The sequence below is a fragment of the Mustela putorius genome, unplaced genomic scaffold, assembly GCF_011764305.1.
Source record: "Mustela putorius furo isolate JIRA1106 unplaced genomic scaffold, ASM1176430v1.1 tig00000785_pilon_pilon_pilon, whole genome shotgun sequence".
Taxonomy (NCBI): Eukaryota; Metazoa; Chordata; class Mammalia; order Carnivora; family Mustelidae; genus Mustela; species Mustela putorius.
In genome coordinates this window covers 7,097,985-7,119,500 of record NW_025421480.1, presented here as the reverse complement: position 1 = coordinate 7,119,500, position 21,516 = coordinate 7,097,985, and the positions used below count along the sequence as shown (strand labels likewise).

The 21,516-nt window shown below is 43.2% G+C and overlaps 1 protein-coding gene across 3 annotated transcripts in view; it reads left to right on the top strand.

Annotated features, from left to right (window-relative positions):
* Positions 1-9,502: 9,502 nt before the first annotated feature.
* Positions 9,503-21,516, top strand: part of AKT3 (AKT serine/threonine kinase 3) — a 302,994-nt gene continuing 290,980 nt past the window's right edge. For 2 of the 3 annotated variants that reach the window (XM_045084745.1, XM_045084743.1), the window contains exons 1-2: positions 9,503-9,944; positions 20,186-20,346. In XM_045084745.1, the coding sequence (XP_044940680.1) occupies positions 20,301-20,346 (46 nt within the window). In that variant the 5' untranslated portion in view covers positions 9,503-9,944; positions 20,186-20,300. Of the gene's footprint in view, positions 9,945-14,483; positions 14,525-20,185; positions 20,347-21,516 lie in introns of all 3 variants that reach the window. The other variant, XM_045084744.1, reaches the window with a different exon arrangement.

The following is a 21,516-nucleotide window of genomic DNA, read 5'->3' as shown; positions in this document are numbered from 1 at the left end:
CCTGAGCCGAAGGCAGAGGCTTAACCCACTGAGCCACCCAGGCGCCCCACAACCTCAGAAATCTTAGCCACACGGGAATCCAGTTGCTGCTCTTGTCATGCTGGTCCCCTGGAAGCTCTCTGAATGCCTACAGGAACCACAGGGACGGGTCAACCTCTGGTTCATCCACCGTCTACCCAGGCTCTTAAAGAAATACAACTTCCCTCATTTTGGAATCATGAAGGCTGTTAGGTTATTTACTCATTTTTCCCACTCAGGCTGGCCCCACAGGCCAGGGTACAGGTTCAGCCCTTCCCCAGAGCCCTGTCCCTTGACCCCTGGACTCTCTTCCTCCAGCCAGCCGGAAGACTGGTCAAGCCGGAGGACTGGTCTAGCCAGAGGACTGTTATAGCTGAAGGACTGTGGTGGTGTGAAGCCTTAGGGTACGAAGGACATAAGGGTATGTGAAGCCTTGTTCTTGGCCTCAAAATTCTCCCAAATCAAAGTTCTAGAATCATTTTCATTCTCCCTGGGTTAGGCTTTTGAAGCTAAAAAGCCAGGAAAGGACTCCTTTCCTTATCAGTCTATTCTGCCATCTCTCTCCGGAGGCAACAAGCTTCTGGCTCTCTCAAGGGGAGCTTGGGAAATCGGAAATCAGAAAACAACAGTCAATAGTTCAAATTCTCATCCTGCCACCCTTAAGTGAAATGCCAGCACCAAGCTGAGCCCATAGTAGGTCTCGATAAATATTCGTTCCTACCCCCACTGCTGTACTACACCCTCCTCCTCAAGTGGCTGGGTTCTCTTGAACTCTGATGGGTGAAGCTTTCAGCCCCATTCCACGATGAGATCCCTTCCACCAAGCCAACCAGTGACTTCCAAGTTGTAAAAGTCAGGAGGGACTTACCAGACTTTCTCCTTTACCTGACTCTCCCTACAGCATTTCCACTGGAGAACACAGCCTCCTTTGAGAAACTCTGTCCTACCTTGGCTTTCATAACTTCTTCTGTTTCTCTACTTGCTCATTTGGCTATTTGGTCTCTCCGTCTCCTTCTGCCCTAAAGTGTGAGTAGTCCTGAAGGCTCAGTTCTTAACATCACATGGCTGGCTGGTACCACTCACCCCACACTCTGGCGCAGACCTATAATTTGAGACGGCGTCTTTTAATCTCTGTATTTTCATATCCCCCAATGCCAAAGATACTAAGTCAGTTAGTTCCTATAGAGTGCTTAGCACAGTGCCATACCATCGCTTCTCCTGCTGCAGGGAGAACAGAATTCTGGGCATCATCCTTCCCACCTGACTTTGCATCCTAAGTTTCTCTTGGAGATTCTTCCTTCTCCTTCTCCACTGCTTTTGCGTCAATGTATACTCTTATTTCCTCTCATGATTCTTCTTCCAGCTCAGATCTCTTCGTGTCCCTTAAACCTTCTCTACACCCATTTTCTTTTCCTGGAGCCCCTGATGTTACTCTTTCTTGCTTTTCTTTGCGTTCCTTTCGCTGTCTGGAATGTCTCCTGTCCCATCAACTTTTGACCTCATTTTAAAGCTCAGCTAAGATGTCATTAACTTCTCTTTAGGTTGCCAGACTTATTCCTTCTCATTAATTGTTAATGCTCCCATGTGTGCTCTTTTATCCCTTTACACATATTTCTATTGTCACACGTATTTGGTGTATCGTTGCTTCTTTATGTTCAGTCTCCCAATAGATGGAACGTCTTGAAAGTAGGCGCTGGGCTGTACTCATAGCTGCCTCTAGACCTTCAACTGTACAGAGCTAACAAGTTTTAGGGAAGTAAGTTGAAGGGAATGTTCAAAGACGAGTGGTCCTGGCCTGAGAGGTAAGACATTTTATCAGGGAAGATAATTGGACAAGCACAGAAGCAAATAAGCTTTTTGGAATTCTGGAGATTTAAGAAAAAGAGGTTACAATAAACCATCTTTCACTTGAAGGTAGAAAGGCATGAAGAGTAACCAAAGTGGGTTGCCTTTATTCTCACTCTTTATACATTTTTTTCTTATGACTCATCTAAAGAATCTTTGGCCTATGGATAAGATTTCTAGATGCTGTGCAGCTCAAGGACTTTCTCAGGTATTTGGACAAAGATATCTACAAGGAAAGAGCTTTGCAGAAGATGAGGGGCGGAAGGAGACCTATGACACACTTATACATTGTTATTCTCTGACCTGTATACTCAAGGCTCCTCCTTTTTAAAGATTTTGTTTATTTATTTATATATTTGAGAGAGAGAGCTTTTGAGAGCAGGGGAGCGGAGCAGAGGGAGAGGCAGAGAATCCCAAGCAGACTCTACGTCCACTGTGGAATCCAAGGTGGGGCTTAATGTCAGGACCCCAAGACCATGACATGAGCCAAAACCAAGAGCCAGTCGCTCAATGGACTGAGCCACCCAGGCGCCTGCGTAGTAACACTTTCAACGGAGCCAGATTAAAATTAAGAAGTTTACGCTAGGCACCAAAATCCATTCTAAAGTCCATCATATTCTTTTTTTAAAAATTAAGTTTATAATCTTCATTCCAGGATAGTTAACATTCAGTGTTATATTAGCTTCAGGTGTGCGGTGTAGCGATTCCACATTCCCACACGTTACTCACTGCGGGTCGGGGTTCAGTGTACTCTTAAACCCCATTGCCTATCGCCCCCACACCCCCGCACCTCCCATCAGCTTGCTCTCCATAGTTTAGGATCTGTTTTTATTTTCTCTTTTGCTCGTTTGTTTTGTTTCTTAAATTTCATGTCTGAGTGAAATTATATGGTATTCGTCTTTCTCTGACTGACCGATTTCACTTAACATTATCCTCTCTAGCTCCATTCATGTCACTGCAAATAGCAAGTTGCATTCTTTTCTGGGGCTGAGTAATATTCCAGTATACATATACACCATATCTTCTCTATCTACTCATTAGTCATTGGACACTTGGGCTGTTTCCATATTTTGGTGATTTTAAATACTGCTGTTCTATACATACGTGTGCATGTATCCCTTTGAATTAGTGTTATTGTATTTTGGGGATAAATACCTAGTAGTGTGACTGCTGGGTCATAGGGTAGCTCTATTTTTAACTTTTCGAGGAACCTCCGCACTGTTTTCCAGAGTGGTTGCTCCAGTTTGCATTCCCAACAACAGTGCATGAGGGTTCTCCTTTCCCCACATCCTCACCAACATCTCTTGTTTCTTGTATTGTTGATTTGGCCATTCTGACAGGTGTGAGGTGGTACCTCGTTGTAGTTTTGATTTGCGTTTCCCTGATGATGAGTGATGTTGAGCATCTTTTCGTGTGTGTTTTGGCAACCTGTATGTCTTCTCTAGAGAAATATTTGTTCATGTCTTCTGCCCATTTCTTAATTGGATTATTTGTTTTCTGGGTATTGAGTTGCATCAGCTCTTTATACATTTTGGATACCAACCGTTGATCACAAAGTCCATCATTTTCTAGATTGTTTTACTTTGATATATAACAAAAGAAAGCAAGTCCTCTTTGGCTATCAGAGGCAGAGAAAACTCAAGGCAAGCTTATTCTATTAAAAAAAAATCTATTTGAGCTTCATGTTCATACTCAGAAGTTTTCATGACTCAATGTCACTTTCATTCAAGTGACCAACTCTCAGTACACACTGTACTTGCATATTTTGATTTTGCGACATATTTATATATTGTAGGCTTTTTGGAGATAAACTTTCATAGCACTCAACTTAAAATTCTTTAAATTAAATTTTGAGAAATTAGCCAAGGCAAGAGTCTAATTATTTAATATTGCTACCTAACAATATATGAAAAAGCTAATGTGCTGTTTGTCACATATTTTGCCAAACAGAAGTATAAACAAGCAAAAGAAATATAAGCAAATGTAGAGAAGATACTATTTCAATTTAAACCTTAAGTTTTAACTAAGATCCCAAGATACAAAAAGCAGGGAATTTCACGTTAGTTAACTATTATGAAGGAATAGCTCAAAGTCTGTTCTATGACTGAAACACTCATTGACTTTTAGAATATAAAATAGAGGAGAAAATTCAACAGAGAGATTTGAAGAGATTACACTGGGGGAAGTCGAGGTCCTCATCTCACTGGGGAGGGGAGGGAAAGGGGAATGCTTCTTCAGCTCATGCCAGGGGCTCCCGCGGACTTCCACGGGCTTCCGTGGGTTTGCTGGAGTTTGCAAGGTGCTCCCTCCACTGTAGGGTTTCTGTGGAAACTGGGGGGCAGGCTGCCCCAAGCGCCTCTGTGGCAGAACCAAGACAGGAAGAGTGGTCTGCAGCGGGAATGATGTGCAAGCAGCTCCCGTGGCCCAGATCAAGTCTCTGGGGAGAGAAAGAGGTGGCCTGGGGCCATCCTGAGTCCCTCCTAGGAGACCTTCTGCGGAAAGGTGAGAGGACTCCGGTAGGGAGACTCCAGTAGTGCTGAGGAAACAAGCCGAGGGGTCACAAGGATCACGAGGTGTGTCATCATTGTCATAGGGGCTGCAGTCAGAGGAGCCCAGAAGTGACCCCAAAGAGCCCCTGGAGATCTGGCCTAAAACACACGCCGGCGGCGTCATGGGAGTGTGGCCTGAGCACATCTGTGCACGGGGAGCTACGCTTGGCTCAACGTTTGCCTGCCGCCATCCTGAAATTCTTAATTCTTTTCCAACATGGGGCCCGGCGTGTTCGTGTTGCACGGTGCCCTGCAAAGGCTGTTGCTTGGTTCTGTGCATCCGAGGGAGAGAGCGCAAAGCTGGATTCCAAGCCGACCGGCTGGAGGAGGACGGTTCCATCCTTCACCCGGGGACTGTCTTGCGGGCTGGAAGAGGAAAACAAGACCCAAAACCGAGAGGCTGAGCTCGCCTGCTTTCCCCACTACCGGCTTCCAGCCCAGAGGAGGCTAGAATTATAAATTAAATTCAGTGTTTTGATTAAAACCCAATTTCCGAATTGAGATGGTGTTTGTAACTTAAAAGTGGCCATAGTTCCATCTAGTAACTAACAGCCAAGAGAAAAAGGTTCAGACTGAATTTCCTCCTGCTATAAAATAGCAAACCAGGATTATTGATTGACATATCACAAGGTCAACAATTGAAAGCTTTCATCGTGGGGGCAGGGGCGCCGGCCGAAGTCAGGTATAGGTTTGAAACCTTCCTGGTGATTCTGAACGCATTTGCATTAGCAGAAGACATTGTGTTTTAAATGGATGAGGACACTTCCTGGAACAGAACCCTATTAGCCCGAGACAACGGAAAGGCTGGGGTGATTATCTAGGTGAGGGTTGGAAATGCACTGTGGTGGCTTCCCTGAGAGCTGTCCTGTTGAAAAGTTCAGTCCTTGCAGAGCCGATTTGGAAACAGCTAGACGTGCACAGCACGTCAGGAAGCTGAAAATTCTAGCCTCAAATGGGGTTCTGGGAATATAACATGGATGTGTTCATTTTATTGCTTACCTGGATTCTCCCACACAGCCAGGGAGAATAATTATGCATGCTGGTGGCTTTGGAATTAGATCATGAATTCTAGCTCTGAGCAGTTGTTTAACTGAGGTCAGTAATTTCTGTGACTCAAGTGTCCTGACAGACTCCATGTAATGTCCAGAGATTGCTTCCTTTGCTGTCAGACTCAGAAGGACAATATGAATGAAAAAATGTTCATTCGTACTGAGTGGCATAGTACGGAGAGAAAAATCCGGCAGTGACAGAAGAGGGAGGTTTCCAGAAGGCTTTAAGCAAAACACCAGTTTTGTGTCTTCAGATTGGTGACATACCTAGTCTCAGGTATTCTCTTGTGTTTCTAACACAAGACATTTGACCTACACACGAAGAAGGACATCTATGCAAAAGACGATCTGTATCGATTAACTATCGCCACAGATCCTTCTGCTATATCCACGTAGGTTTAAACTAAGCTCTTTTGAAAATTCCTCTATTAATCATCCAGAATATTCATTAATTACAGCCCGTGGCTTTCACGTGGTTATTTCGGAAACCAACTGTGGCAGAAACTGGCTGGCTGTTTATCAAAACGATCTCATTTTTTTTCTTTCCTGGCCTAGACTGATTCCATTTCATGGCCCGCCTCATACTTAGGTGGCTATGGAGGAGAGTTCTAGTCAATGGAATGTGAGTGGAAGTGAGGTGTCGAAAACCTTCCTTGAATGACCTCCATGCTTTCCAATCTGCCTGATGATTACGCATTGAACACGTTGGAGCTCTCACATGGAAGAAACATGGATCCTAAGTATTTGTTGGCTTTTCTTTTTTTTAAAGATTTTACTTATGTGGGCACCTGGGTGGCTCAGTGGGTTAAGCCTCTGCCTTCAGTTCAGGTCATGATCTCAGGGTCCTGGGATCGAGCCCCACATGGGGCTCTCTGCTCAGCAGGGAGCCTGCTTCCCCGCCTCTCTCTGCCTGCCTCTCTGCTGACTTGTGATTTCTCTCTCTCTGTCAAATACATAAATAAAATCTTTAAAAAAAAAGATTTTATTTCTGTATTTGACGGGGTGGGGAAAGTACACACAAGCAGGGGGAACAGCAGGCAGAGGGAGAAGCAGACTCTCCATCAAGCAAGGAGCTTGATGCAGGACTTAATCCAAGGACCCCGGGATCATGACTTGAGCTGAAGGCAGACACCCAACTGAATGAGCCACCCAGGTTTCTCAGATCCTAAGCATTTGTCAGAATAAATGTTTAGAGGTAACTTGCCTGCATTCAGGACTTTACATGGGTGACAAATACACCTCTGTTGTTGTGTGCCAGGATAGATTTTTGTGTTTATTTATTATAGCAGCTAGTGTTATAATAATGAATATATTCACATTTAGGATAAAGGAATTTTAGCTTGCTATGCACTTATACATTTTAGATTCTAAGATTTCATCGCATTTATTTCTCATAATAAACTGTTGAAGTAGTTGTAACTGTCAGTTCACAAAGGAGGGAATTAAGGCTAAGAAATGTTAAGCAACTGGTCAGACATAAATCCTGCCGATAGAGGATTTGAACTCAGGTCTGTAAGCCTCCCAACTACATTCATGATTTTGCCAATAAGCCACCCCAAGAGGATAGTATTGTATAAACCATACATAGGGTACAGATTTATTTTTTCATTCATTCATTCAGTCAGTCAGTCAGTCAACACTCTGTGTGTACTTTGTACCACGTCCTATCCTAGACATTCGGGACAAGATACCCTTTTTATTAAGGCAGAGAAGTGGCATTGTTTAAACCTACCTTCCAGTTTAAGTAACTCCCCCTAAATGGGAAAAGTACTAAGAAATAGCTCTCAGTATCTAATTTAGTCATTGGTAGTCAAGAAGAGTGAAAGCTTTTCTTAAGATGCATAAATTACTACAACTGAGAGATGTTAGCCAAGAATATCCGGCTTAAGAAAGAATGAGGGCTTTCTCCCTGAAATTTGGGAGGGAGATTCTCATGGATAAATGCACTCTGCTCCCTTTATGATTGTGATGTATTGACAAGGAAGAAGAGGAGAAAGCTGGCATATGCTCTGTGTGGAGTACCAGCATGCATCAAGGGCAGATTCTGCCAAATGTATGATGGCACAGTCTAAGGGAAAGAACAATGCTATTTAAATAAATAATAGTTCTATAATAAATAATAATTCTCTAACAAGAGCTGACATGATTTTATTCTAGAAATTTGTAAACGACTAGAGAAAAGTAGAGTAGAAATAAAAGTTTATAATTTTTCAAATACACGAAGCCCAGAATATATAATCCACTGTAGTTTACACAATACTTAATTGTACGCTTTAATCCGGCAAAGATATAATACAATATGGTGAGACTCGGAGAAATATGGCGGGGCATCATGGCTTATGGGACAAATTTGGTTCTTGCAAATATGCTGATGTTAAAATCGGAAACACATGAAAATTAAAATTGATAAGAGGTATTAGTAATTCAGAATGCCACAACTCTTAGAGTTAAATATTTACAAGAGCTTTGGAGACCCTCTTTTTTGCCCTGGTGTCACAGGAACTATTTTCTTAAAAATAAGAAGTGGGTTAGGTTACTATAAAATTAATATGTGACCCATTATTGTGTTTCACAGCTAGAAATCTGTAAGCGAGTCATTTTGCCAATAGGGACTGTTAGAGGTCTGATAATTATGGGAATAAACTGTGTACATTTTATACTCTGATAAACTATGTAAGGATACAGTCTGTATGTTTATTAATCAGTTCTTGATGTGTTGGGAACTATGGGGAAAGGAGAAAAGCAGCAATTGAGGGCTTTTCCCCCTGGGGTGGCTTGTGTATCTTAAAAAAGCAAATATTGTTCTAGAATCGTCCCTACAAGTGGGGGGAATTTAACTTAACTCTTTCCCCCCCCTTTTTTCTTCTTTGGTGTCATACTGTTGTCCCACACAGTAGAAGACAATCCGTCCTGACCCAGTGTTGTCAGGACGTGGGAAAGCAGAAAGGGAGGTGCATGTTAGCAGGAATTCTCCAGAAGAAGCCGGGAGCATGACCGAGAATCTTGCACTGGGAGAAACACCACGTACCTCGACAAGGCTAGAGCCACGTGGTGAAACAATACGGGGTTTCAAAGTGTTCCAGAAACGACAAAACATGGAGTCGGAAGAAATAAACTTCTTTTATAACTTTACGGACTCCGCTGCATCCGAGAGCACGGCCAGTTCGCACCAGGAGTGTCTCCATCGCAAACAGTCTCAGGAGCCGTGAACTTCAAAAGAAAGAAGTGGGGATCTTCTGCAGTGTGGAGGCAATACATCATGGCTTCCCTGAAGTCAACGAAAACTAATATCCCTAAAAAGGGTGTCATTTTAAGAGTGAATTCCGATGCCCGGGCAACCCGTCCCCCCCCCGAAGCGGCGGCGACCGCGGCCGGGGCGCGCTGGGGGGGCTCCTGCGAGAGGCGCGCTCGGGCCGGCCGCGCGGCCAGGTCTCCGGGGGACGCTCGGGGAGGGCTTCGCGCTCGGGACCCAGCCCCGGGGCGCGGAGGGTGCGGTCCGCTCGCCGCCCGCTCCCGGCCCTCGGGCTCAGCTTCCCCCGGGGGCGCCGCCCACCGCCCCGGGGCGGTGGCGACGGCGGCGGGCGGCGGGCCTCGGGGGCCACGAGGGCGCGGGGAGAGCCAGAACTTCCCGCCCAGGAGCGCCTGCCCCCGCCGCCGGCTCCGGCGGGCTGGGGGGATGTTCTCGCGAGAGGAGAGGGGGCGCGGGGCGCCGCGGGTTTGGGGGGCGCGGGGAAGCCTGCGGACGAGGGCGCGGCAGGGAGGGGAGCAGAGGCGGCGGGCAGGGCCGGGGACGCGGGGAAGCCGCTCCCGCCAGTCGCCGAGAGCCAGCCCCTGACGTCAGGAGTTTTCCTCAAAGTCAACAACAAGCCCCGCGGCGGCGGCGGCGGCGGCGGCGGCGGCGAGAAGCGATCGGCGGCGGCGGCGGCCCGGGAGGGAGGAGGGAGGGGGCGGGGAGGCGGCGGCAGGGTACCCCCACCCCCGCGGCGAGGCGCGGCCCCCCACCCCCAGAGGAGGCCGCAGACCCCCGACCCGCGCCGGGCGCGCCCCGGGGCCCGGAGCCTCCGCCCGCCGCCGCCTCGCCGGCGTGACCCGGCCCCCGCCCGAGCGGTGTTTTCTGGTGATGAATTGAATTTGTAGCCGATATCCGATTCCCATGTAGAGTCTCCGCCTCCTCCTCCCCCCGCCGCCGCCCTCCCTCCGCCCTCCCCTCCCGCCGCCGCCGCCGCCGCCGCCTCCCGCTCCAGCTCCGCGGCCCGGCCCGGCCGGCTCCCTCCTCCCTCCCCTGCAGCCTTCGCCTGCCCTCCCGCCGGCCTCACCGGGCTCCAGGGGGGCCAGAGGCTCTGCGGGGTGGGGGGAGGACAGGAGGGGAGGAGGAGGAAGGGGGGACCCCCGAGTCGCCCCCTCTCCTCCCCCCGCCCCCCCGGCTCCATCCTCCGCCGCCGCCCGAGCAGCTGCGGGGCCGCCGCCGCCGCCGCCTTTGCAGGTAACAGCCACCGCCCCCCGCTCGCCCCCTCCCCGCTGGCCTCCGCTCCCTCCGGGCCCCCGGCCCCGGGCCTCCCTCGGGCGGGGGGGGGAGAGGGCAGGCGGCGGCGGGGTTGGGGGGGGGAGGCGGGGGCGTCTGGGTTGTCACCGCGCCGGGGGCGTGGGCGGGGGCCGGGTCACCGGAGGCTCGGGTGTGGGTGTGGGTGGGCAGGCCGGGGGATGCCCGGCGCCGCTGACACCCGCACCCCCTCACTTTCCGGGGGAAGCTGGGGGGCGGCGGCGCGCGGGGGGCCGGGGAGGGTGTTCCCGGCCTAGCGGTACCGGCCGCGTCTGCGCTGCCCCGGCCCTGGCGCCTCCGGTCCCTGCGCAGCTCCCGCTCCCGGCCGGCCCGGGCCGCGCGGCGTGGGGAGGGGGCGCCGGCCGGGCGGGGGCGGCGGCGGGCTTATATAACGCGGGGAGCGCGGGTGCCGGCGTGTTTGGGTTGGGGGGAGGGGGCCGTCTGCCGCGCGCCCCGGCGCGGGGGCTGTCTGCGCGCGCGGGGTGGGGTGCAGGCGAGGATGCACCGGCGTCCCCCGGGGTCTCCTTCCTCCCCACCCTCCCCGGCAGCCGGCGCGCAGGAAAAGACTGCCCTGGAGAGGGGGGGCCGGGGGGGTGGGGGTGTGTGTGGGAGGTGGGTAACGTGCTCGTCTGTGTTTTTAATAGTAGTGGGGTTTTAATCCGCTTGGGAGTTGTGTGCTAAGAATAGAAATGTGCGGAAGATGCTGGGTTTGGCGGATCCAGTGATGCTGTAGCTGCTGGCGGTGGCGGCGGCTCAGGCTGCAAGTAAACAAACCAGCCTCTTCCTCGTCCACCTCCTCCTCCTGCGCATCGGGTCTGCATCAGCCATGATGCTGGCTGGGCCCTCAGAGCCCAAAGTTGAAGCCTGGCCGGTGGCCGGGTTCACCCTGACTCCCAGGCGGGGTCACTCCTTGTTTGGGATTACCCCGGGGATCTTCACTTAGGCTGGATTGAGTCTCTTTGGGGCCAGGTCTTCAATACCGATATTGGCTGTTTATCTTAAAGCAGAGGAAAGGCTTTCCCATAAGGGAAAGGGTAGGATGCTCCCATTTTTTTTTTTTGCATCAGGAGAACCTTATGAAAATAAAACCAACTCATTTCACCAGTGTGGTAATTGGTCGAGAGCCCAGTAGTTTGTAATGGCTTACATTTTCAAAGATAAGTTAACAGCAGAACCTATGTATCTGTATTAAGTAGTACTATTAAGAAAATGTTCACACTTTTTTAGTTCATCCTGTAGCTAAGACATGTGACATGATGACTTTTTTTGCAGTTAAGTACCTTGTCAAGTGCTTCAAATCGTCAAGTTAGATATATGTTCCATATTTGGGAAGGCATGGTCATTTTATATCTTTTATAAAGATGTAAATTACTGTAAATTACTGTAAATTGTAAATCACCACCCCCCCCTTTGGGTTTTGGTGGAAACTCATTAAATTAGGTTATACATTGTTAGGAAATAGTTGAAAAAGCCAAAGCTAGAAGAGTCCAGTAAACCTGGCTTAGGGAAGTTTGCTTTCAGAAGTTAAATATCATTGCAAAATACGTATAAATGAATATAAATATCCCAGGTGGTGGTCGTCCAAAACCAGCACACATTCAGGAAGTGGTTGTCTAAGACAGGAATGCATTTTTTATTAAGAAATTTAATTCTTGGTAAATTACTCGATTTCTGAGGTGAATGTGTAATACTTTGGAAGATGCATATCAGGAGTGTTGTTTTTTGTTTTTTGTTTCCTTTTGGCAACACATAATCTTGACTTGGAAAGTTTACCACATAGACTGTATTTGAAGATCTGCTTTTTTTGGTCTCACTAGGGTTGACCCGAATATCTTTGATTGGCTTGTGCTTCTAATTTTTAAGTGAGGGAGTGCACATATCATATGATTGAGACACCATTAGAACTTAGATGAATGTAGAACTATAGTTTTCAGTTGCTATGTTTTGTTTGTGGTAGGTGTTTGCAGTAGTAGGTTTTCCAATAGCATTTTAAAAATACCTAAAGTAATTCTACCAAAAAACTTAGGAAACTACTACTTATATCCATTTTGTCCCCTATGCTTAGTCTTTCTGTAAAAATTACCTTAGTGAGTTGTTTTCCAACTGAAAATTGGTTTTTAATTTGACATTGATCTTAGTTTAAGTTGTGTATGTAAAGGTGCTTAAGGGTTCAGCTTTAGAGTTTTTGGTTTATGTACTTTTATAGCTGTAAAATATCTTAAATAAGATTTCATTCATTCTTCCAACAAATATTTGAGTGTGAACTGTGTGCCAGAGCTAGTTTGATTAAAAACTTTCCTTATTTACATATCATTCAAAAGATTACTACCATTAGAAAGAGAATTTGTTTTCAGAATCATTGCAAATCTAAACATGTTCTGGTTAAACATATCCTAGGACAAATGTACTTGGGATAATAGAATGTCATGTAGAGTAGAGATTTACGATTTTTTTAAACTCTGGCTTTTGATTTAAACATACAAAAGATTTTATTTCTTAAAAATTCAATGGAAATTTCCAACTATTTGGTTTTCTTTAAAAAGAGGAACCTGTTTGATAAATTGATTTTTTGTGTAAGTTTAGAGTTTACCTGAACTTTGCATATCTTTGTAAAAAGTTAGCTACCCGTTGTTGTTAAACTTTTTTAGTTCAGGAATTCACCCTTGAGAAGATAAGGCATGAGTTATTGTTAACTCATGTTAATTGGATTTTTTGCATGATTTGATAGGATCTTGCGTTTATAATGTGATTAAGTTTTAAGCATTAAAAAATGCTTAATTTGCAATAATTTATATTTGAATATATAAGACTCAAGACAGAAAAGTAAACCATTTCATTTGTTTTGATGAAATCAGTCTTATAATTTGACGGTGGCATTTTTGTTTTTCTTAACATACATTTTAATGCACACAATGAATTTTTTTAAGTTTATGTTAGAATATATAAATCATTTGAAGTTGCTCTGTTTTTAGCTCCAGGTTTCAGGAGTGTGCCTTAGTATTCTGAATACTTGTTTTATACACCACACACTCTTCTGCAGTCACCTGGAAGGTTAGCCCTGAATCATCTGATGTTAACTAAAAATTTTATTGTGGTCTTTCGGCAGCGTGAGGTCAGGTTTAGGGTCAATGCCAGCCGGTGCCTGGTGAGCACTTGCCAAGTACCAGGCGCTGTTCTAGGTGCTTAATGTGTGTCAGTTGGTTTAATCTTCACAACAGCCCCTGCTACTTTATGAAAGTGGTTTTCACAAGAGAAAACACTTATTAATGCGGCATTATAAAAAGCCATTTCTGTTTGACCGTCCTCGTTCCGAAACACTTTTTTTCCTTAGCATTTTGCCTAAGTTGCTTATACCTCTCATTAGACTTCCCAGTGACATACTCAGTTTCAGTAATGTAGTACAATAATTTCCATAGAAATCTCGGTAATAGAGTAAAAAAAAAAGTGTTATCGACAGACCCTTAACAGTCTTTTTCATTTCATTTGTTTCAGAGACCAAGTTCAGTGCCTCAGTTGTTTACATATGTTATTGCAGTGCCCTCCTCTTTTGTATTTAGATGTAAATAGGTTTCCTTTGCCAGGTAACCTTCACTTAGTAGTTGATAGATAAATTAATATATGTTTCTTGACCCATAGATTTGCTTTTTAGTGGTCTTTTCAGTACTTTCTTTAGATTTAGCTTTTACCAACTGCCAAGATTTCACATTTTGTAAATGGATTTATTTTGGTAATATTCAGGGGGAGAAGTAAAATGATTGACCAGAAGAAACCTATAGAAGACTTCTAAGGCTCTGACTCTGTTTGGAAGTCTAGGGGATGGGAACGGGAGGAAGATGGTATTTTGCCAGTACTGGAGTTCAGTTCGAATTTTGTCTAAGTAAGATTGATGTTTTGATATTTTATCTTCCCAACTATGTATTCAACTTTTGAGAACAGTAACTGTGTATAATCATGATGGTGTCACCAGAGATGTCATCTATGAGCGAAGTAGATGCTTGGTGGATTTGAACTTGAAGAATCATAAATAACCAACTCTGGAAGAGCTGTGAAGCTACTTGTCTAATGCTACATCTTTATTTTTATGGCCAAGAAAAGTGAAGCACAGAGAAATGAAAGGACTTGATGTAGTGTCACTCAGGGTGGGGTGGAGTTGGGAATGGGGACCCCAGTTTCGGGGCCTGCCCAGTGCTCTTCTTGATGCACCATTGTGATGAACTTTGTTACAGCATTCCATACCTGTGGGTTAACTCTCAGTTTAATCTGGGTAAAATCCATCATGCTGATTCTTGACATTGAATGGACCATTATACCAACTGCATTTTGTGTATATATGTGGATTTTTTTTTTTTTTCATTTTATTGTCAACGAGGTCTCCAAGGCAGATTTTAGAAGGATTTTATATGTGTTTTGGAAAAGTATGGCTTCCTGTGCAACCGAAATTCTTTCAGGGGCAACCCTCAACCTTTTTCTGTTGTATTACAGGTGCCTTCACATAGAGACAAGCCACACTTAATATGAGAAAGGTAGGATATCCTTTGTCTATGGCTTGTTTAGTGGTTGAGGTGAACCAGAGGAATCCAATAGGCATTTTCCTAGTTGCTTCAAGTTAGAATATTAAATACAGCACCCAGCACAATTTTTTTTTGTTTGTTTGTTTGTCTGTTTTTAGTTTGGCTACTCATGGTTGTGTTGGTTCAGATGGCATTCAAATGCCCTAAACTGAGGTAGAGAAGAGGAGAAATACTCCCCACTTTTGTATGAATATTTAAAAATTTGCGAATTGAAAGAACCTGAAATTTTGCGTGAAAGTTGGAAATCTTGCTTATGCCAATTCAAGTATTTTCCTGTAGGATGAAACAGTGAAGATATCTATTAGTTTTAAGAAAATCCACAAAGTCTGTTACTGCATTCTGAAGAAAGTTTTGTGGCTCACTTTCCCCATATGACAGGTTTATGAACAGGATAGCAACTTGTGAGAGGGACAGATAGGCTGAGTTATTTGAAGTGAAGAGCAAGTTGTCTTGAATTTCCCTTTATTTCAGTATTTTTCCTTTCCCTTGAATCCTTTAAAGAGTTTTATATGACTTTAGGCATTTATTATGGCTAAGTTAGTTTCAGCTATTTCTTGAAATTAATAGGGTAGAATTATAGTATGGTTCCCTTAACAATCATTTGTATTTCAAAGTAGCAAAATTCTCTTGTCTTTGTACCTTAGTAGTCCTTCATTAATTCAGTTTGGCTAGGCATAGCTAAAGGATATAAAAAGTCCTGGTGCAGGGCAAGTATAGTCTTCATAGTATTATTTACAGGCAAGGATATGGTTTAGAGGAAGTTGTATTATGGATAGTATTGTGGCTTTGAACTTAGAAATTAACATGTAGGAAATTGCTAACCTGTGAATCTTGCTCTAATTTGTAAAAAAGAAAATTGCTGGCATGCCTTTTAAATTTGTCAACCTTCTGGTCTTCTGTTGGTGTCATTTCCTTTGTGATGCTGCAGTTATATTTGATTTTTAATTTATTTGAAAACATTGTGTTTACTGGACTTTTGAAAAGTAACTCAATACAGAAAGAATATTCACAGCGACATTCACAAATGTTACACATACTTCTGAGAATTCCTATTGGGTTATTTGGAAGAAAGCATACCTAACCGATAGAAGACTTGAATTGCAGGCGGTCCCATTTGTTACTCGTCACTATCTCGGTATGGTGATGGCGAGGAAATAATGTCACATTTGGTTGGTCACAGTTTGCCTGGGTTCAGATTGTTGATGCTGTAGCTACTGTACAGCTTTGTTTCTAGAGTCAAATTCAAAAATATGTGAAAGCACTTTGATAACACTATTATTTGGAAAAGATTTTTTTCAAACCTTTGTTTTGCTTGCCTCCATGTATACTCAGTGTGGTCCTTGTCACAGAGCAGGCAATCAGTACCGATTTACTGATTACATGTATATGTTACTTGAGTGAATGAGATTTTGGAAAGACATTTGAAGAATTTTGATTATTGCTTAAAACTGAATGGTTTTTGCCTTAAGGAAGCAAATATCTTTTAAAAATTGTTACGAATGTCATTAATAAGATAGGCCATTCTTTCTCCTTCTTTCTTCCATAAAGATAATTTTGGGCAGCATTGATGCTTAGTTGTTGGCTTCCTCTCAACAAAAAGTATCAAAAAACATGGAGAAAAGGAGCATAATTTTAATGTGTGCCAGTCCTCACAATTAGGGGAGGTCTACAGTAAACATACTTTAAGGAATAAGGAAGGATATTTATTGTAATTTAAATTACTTCTGTGTAGATGCTTTTATAACATTTGAGTTCAGGTTTGTCTTTAAGGTGACATGATTCCGCTCTCTGTGTTTCTTATAGTATTAACTTATCTAGTGTGTCTGTTCTTCATTAGTTATGTAAAGCTGTATCCGTGCTCTTTCATTCATCCGCTCATTCATTTCTTCTGTATTTGCTGGGCGTATGTTACGTGCCCCGCACTGTCAAATTGCTTTACTAAATAGTAATGGTATTGAGTGAGGTACAAGATGTGAAAATGTTTTGTAAATTGTGAAGTGATATTCAAATGCTGTTATCATCAAATTCTCAAATAGTTTTGAATGAAAGAACCTTTAGTTTAACTGCTTTGTATAAATTCTAAATTGAATCAGCCAGGAATTTTGTATGACATTTTTTTTAAGAATAGACAAAATTAGATTATTCAACAATGAAATATTTAATGCATTAGGCTTAAAAGAAAAAGAAACCAAATTTTGTCTTTTAGAGCTCATGGGATGGAACGTATTTCTGGAGAAGCTGGGCTGTAGGAGGAGGGGAAGTTCATGTCCAGCTCATCATTTGGCAGATTAGTGTTTTTAGCCACGTGGAACATGGGAGTGGGAGAGCGTAGATGACTTGGTGCAAGTGGGTTACCACTGTAGGGAAATTAAATCGAAGAATATGGTGGATTGCTTAAGAGTCATTAGCATTGTGTTTTGCACACAGGACAGCATTTATTTCTAGCCTATTGGCCATGATTCTGCAGTAGTATACTTTGAATATCTTTTAAGTTGTTTTCAAAGAAGGTATCATTTTAGCTGAGAGTCCCAGGAGCAACTTTAAAGCTGAATGTTACGATGATGTAGAATTTGCTAAGAGTTTAAGATGCAGTTGGATAAAGCCACTTCCATAATGAGTGGGTTTACTGGTTCTGATGATGATTATAAATTTTGTCCTGTTGATTGAACATACATTTCAACATAATATATAAAAGCACCAATAAATATTTTTATCTAAAAGTTAGTTTTTTGAAAGTTTCATTTCACTTATTTTTTTTTAAATTTATTCGAGAGTGGGGAGGCGCAGTGGGAGAGGGAGAAAGACTGTCAAGCAGACTGTGTGCTGAGCACAGAGCTGATCTCAAGACCCTGAGATCAGGACCTGAGTGGAAACCAAAAGTGAGACCCTCAAGGACTGGGCCACCTAGGCACCCCGAAACAGTTTCATTTTAAAACCAAACTCTTTGATTTGGGTTGATCTGGATATTTCAGTATGTTGTTTTGTACCGAAGCAGTGGTGCTAGTGGAAAGAACGTGTGCATGGTTCTCTGCTCTTGGTTCCCTCAGAAAGCAGCTGTGCGACCTTGGGCAAGTCTCTTCATCCGTCTGAACTCTCTTTCCTCAACTGTAAAATGATGGTCCTTTCCTGCTTTGAGATTCCAACAGTGAAATGTCAGCTTAAAAAATGGAATGAGTTTTGAAAGCACTTTTCTTTAGTGTCTCCATAGATGTGTTGTAATGCAGATTATTTTACTAGAAAGGAAGATATTTAGAAAGGAAGATATATGTTTATTGGAGTGGTATCATTTTTTGGTTATTACCAAATGCCCACCCCTGATCTGTTCCATTTCCAATCCCAAGAATATTAAGATAGGAATTTTTTTCTATCCCGATAATACCACTTTATAGTCAGGAACTAAGAAAGGCTTGAATGGGAGGAGGTCCCTTGCTACAGGTGCTGCCAAAGAGAAGGACTGCGTGCAGCTCGCCGGAAGCCCTCAGTTTGTGCTAGGGACCCCGATACTTAATGTCCTCGTAATTGTTTATGTAGTAGAAGGAGGTAACCCTTTTAGTTATCTGGTTCTGTATTATGGAGCCAGTTTTTAGGAAGTTCTAGAAATCAAATTAAAATAATGTTTGGATTCTTTATTGAAGGTTTTTTGTTTTTGTTTTTTTTGCCCATTTTTAGTGATGAAATGAGTCTTGCTTTGAGTTATGTGGCCAATTCACAAAATGTGTTCCTCTGGATATCTAAAGAAAAAAAAAAGAGCCCTGTAGGTTCAATAAGTTGAGGATTTGCTGGAATAAACAAGGTTGTACATTATTTTATATCTTTAATAGTTTAATAGTGATGTTTCAAGAGAAAGAATAGTTTGTAGAATTTTTCCAAACTTACTTGACCAAAATTTTTTTTTTCTTTTTCTCTCTCCCCAGCGCCCCGCCCCCCCACCCTGGTATTTCTCTTGGTGTTCTTTTAAACATATTTTGGGAAAATACATTTAGATTCTAGTATCCCTTTCTCTGCAGTGGCAGACCCCATTGCTTCTGAGGACAGTCTTGGCCTTACCTGTAGGTGCTGAGGGCACGTGTGGGGGTGGTTTCCTATTCAGCCACACAAACTTAGTCAAGCTTTCTTAAGTAAATGTTAGTCTTGATTCCTCACTGCTACGTGATTAGGTTTTCTACTTAATATGCATTGGAAAATGACCCATGATTCAGTTCCAGTAATAGCTAGGGAGTCTAACCTTGAACTTGCTGCTATGGACTATTAACAAAACCCAGTCTGTGAAAACAGTATAGTTATATAGTCCATCTGTCCATTTTTCTGGTTATCTAAAATTTATGCCTGTGCTTTTGGACATATAATGCCAGTGTACCCTGGACTACATGTTTTGGTCCCTTTCTGTGGAAATATTTTTAACTCTGTTTTATCTTTGCATTTTCCTTTTTAGGTTGAGAGGGACAATGAGAAATAGCCCTGTAAAACTCATTAGTGTATATATGAGGATACTTTTGGGGACTTTGTTTATTATACAGCAAGATATCTTACAAAGACCCATGGGATAAATTCAGATTTTTATCCCAAGAAAAACTATTCCTTCTGAAGCAACTTATTTTCTTTTAAAAAATATTTGTGGGATCTTGTGAATATTGAAACTGATTGTGTCTCATTTGCTTTGCTTCCTAAAAGCTTTCCTGCTAAATTTGTGGCCCTTTTACAAATATGTAGACTTTGACTCTGGCTTCTTTTTATCTGAAGGCAGTAGAGTCTTGGAGTTAGGAATGCGGGCTCTGGAGTGTGATGGCCTGCGTCAGATCCAGGCTCCATCATGCAGTAGTCGTGTTGAAGTCAGGCACGCTGCTTAATCTGTGCAAGCCTCAGTTTACTCATCTGTGAAATGAAGTTAATGGTGCCCTCTTGGGTTTATTGTGAGGATTTCCTGAGAATGATAGATAAGAGCAACTGTTCTTGACACAGCCTGGATACCCCCTGCTTTTTTCCACTTTCATATTCCTTTTGTTTCACTTCGTGTATTTTAAAAAATAATGGGCTCCGTAGTATTTATAATAATTTATTGATTGTTATCCAAAAACTCATTGTCATCTAACTCATTGATTGTCTAAAATCTGTCTTGGAGTATGCGCAAAGTAAGCATACGCAAGTGCTGGTTTTTAGCACATTGTGACTTCCATAAAATACAGCTATTAAAAACAGTCACAATTGCTTTGCAGTAAGTATTCCTAAATCCACAGAGGTTTCGGAACTAGACATACATGAAAGTTTACTTTTAGTTCCCCCAACTTTCAGTCTCTCCCCTTTTCACCTCCAACACATAGCACTGAACAGAGGTTCTGTATTCTTTGTATAGGTGTGACAGTGGTTTTCTTAAGACATTTCTGTTACAGCCTCTTGGGTTAAAAGTTTCACTATCGTTTGAAATCAGTCATAAGCCCAGGGAAGCACGTTCACTCTAGAACTATTGAGTAAATGAGTTCCCCAGTTTGAGAAGTTAGAGTTTTATGTGAGGTCAGGCCAGTTGAAGACATTTACAAAGAATTAGTTGTTTGTTATTGCTATGTGAGTTGCAAGAATGGAAAAAAAAGAAATTCTTTCTTCAATACTTCCTTCCAGGCTGAGTCATCACTCGAGAGTGGGAAGGGCAGCAGCAGCAGCAGAGAATCCAAACCCCAAAGCTGATACCACAAAGTAGCGTTTCTCCGAGTTGGGGGCTCAGAGGGGAGCCATCATGAGCGATGTTACCGTTGTGAAAGAAGGCTGGGTTCAGAAGAGGGGTAAGTACTCACCAAAGCCGAAAGTCGTATGCTTGGTAAGTGTGCTGACGGTCACTGGTGTCCTGGAACTTGGTATTTGTTCCATAGCTGTTCACAAAGTCCAGTAAGAGAGAAATATTTAACTTATGTGTGAGGAATTTGCTTGTTATTTAGGGATTCTTCGTAATTCTTGATTTTGATAATTTATCATCAACGTTACGAAGACTTGGCCTCCTGGTATGTTGTGTTACAGAAAGTTCATGTTGTGTTTTTCCATGTCCACAGATTCTACAATCCAGAGAGATGTCTTTTGGATGATTTGATACCTAGAAAAGTGTCTAACTCATCAGCATTTAAAGACATGTAAATTTATATTAAGCTGGTCTGGGCGGTAGCAGGGGAGGGGCTTACAGGCTTAAAGGGAAAGAGTTCTCCCTCAAACTCATGGTTTCAACCGTCCTGTTAGTTAGGTAAGGAGAGTCTGAAAGTAAAAGACCAAATGAAGAAAAGGTTTTGTGTTGTGTGTGTGTGTGTGTGTGTGTGTTTATGTCTCATTTCACATTTTTATTTTTCATGATGTAGTTTTAGTATTTCTTGTTCACTCCTACTTTAGGTAAATAATTCAAATGCACTATTATTCTTCTCTAATACTAAAGGAAGAACACTTCAACATAAAGCTTAGTTTATCCTCTATGAGGTCACCTGCTAATGTGGTCAATATGTTTATCAAGAAATCTGGAGTGTAGACCAGTTGCCAGGCAACAAGTGTTTATCCACGTGGCCAAATTGAGTAGCATGAGGACTGTTTTACTGTCAGGACTCTTTTAAGTTCTGTGTACTGGATCTATGTTCTGATTAAAAGTTGCCTTTTAAATATGTGATTGCAGTGTTCCTTGTGGGTCGTAGTTAATTCCTATGCTTGAAGAGCTGTTGTCAGAAGTTAAATGGGATTATGTATGACTGAGTTTTTAAAATCAACTTTATTGAGTTATTATTTCCAGAACAATGAAATTCACCAATTTTACGTGTACACTTTGATGAGTTTGCTGCCTTCGAGCAGTAGTGTAACAAGCACTACACATGACAGCAGACATGTCTGTCTTCCCAGAAGTGCCCTCATCCCCCGATGCAGTCAGTCCTCTTTCCCCAACCCTGACAACCACTGATGTGATACCACTGGAATCTTCCTTT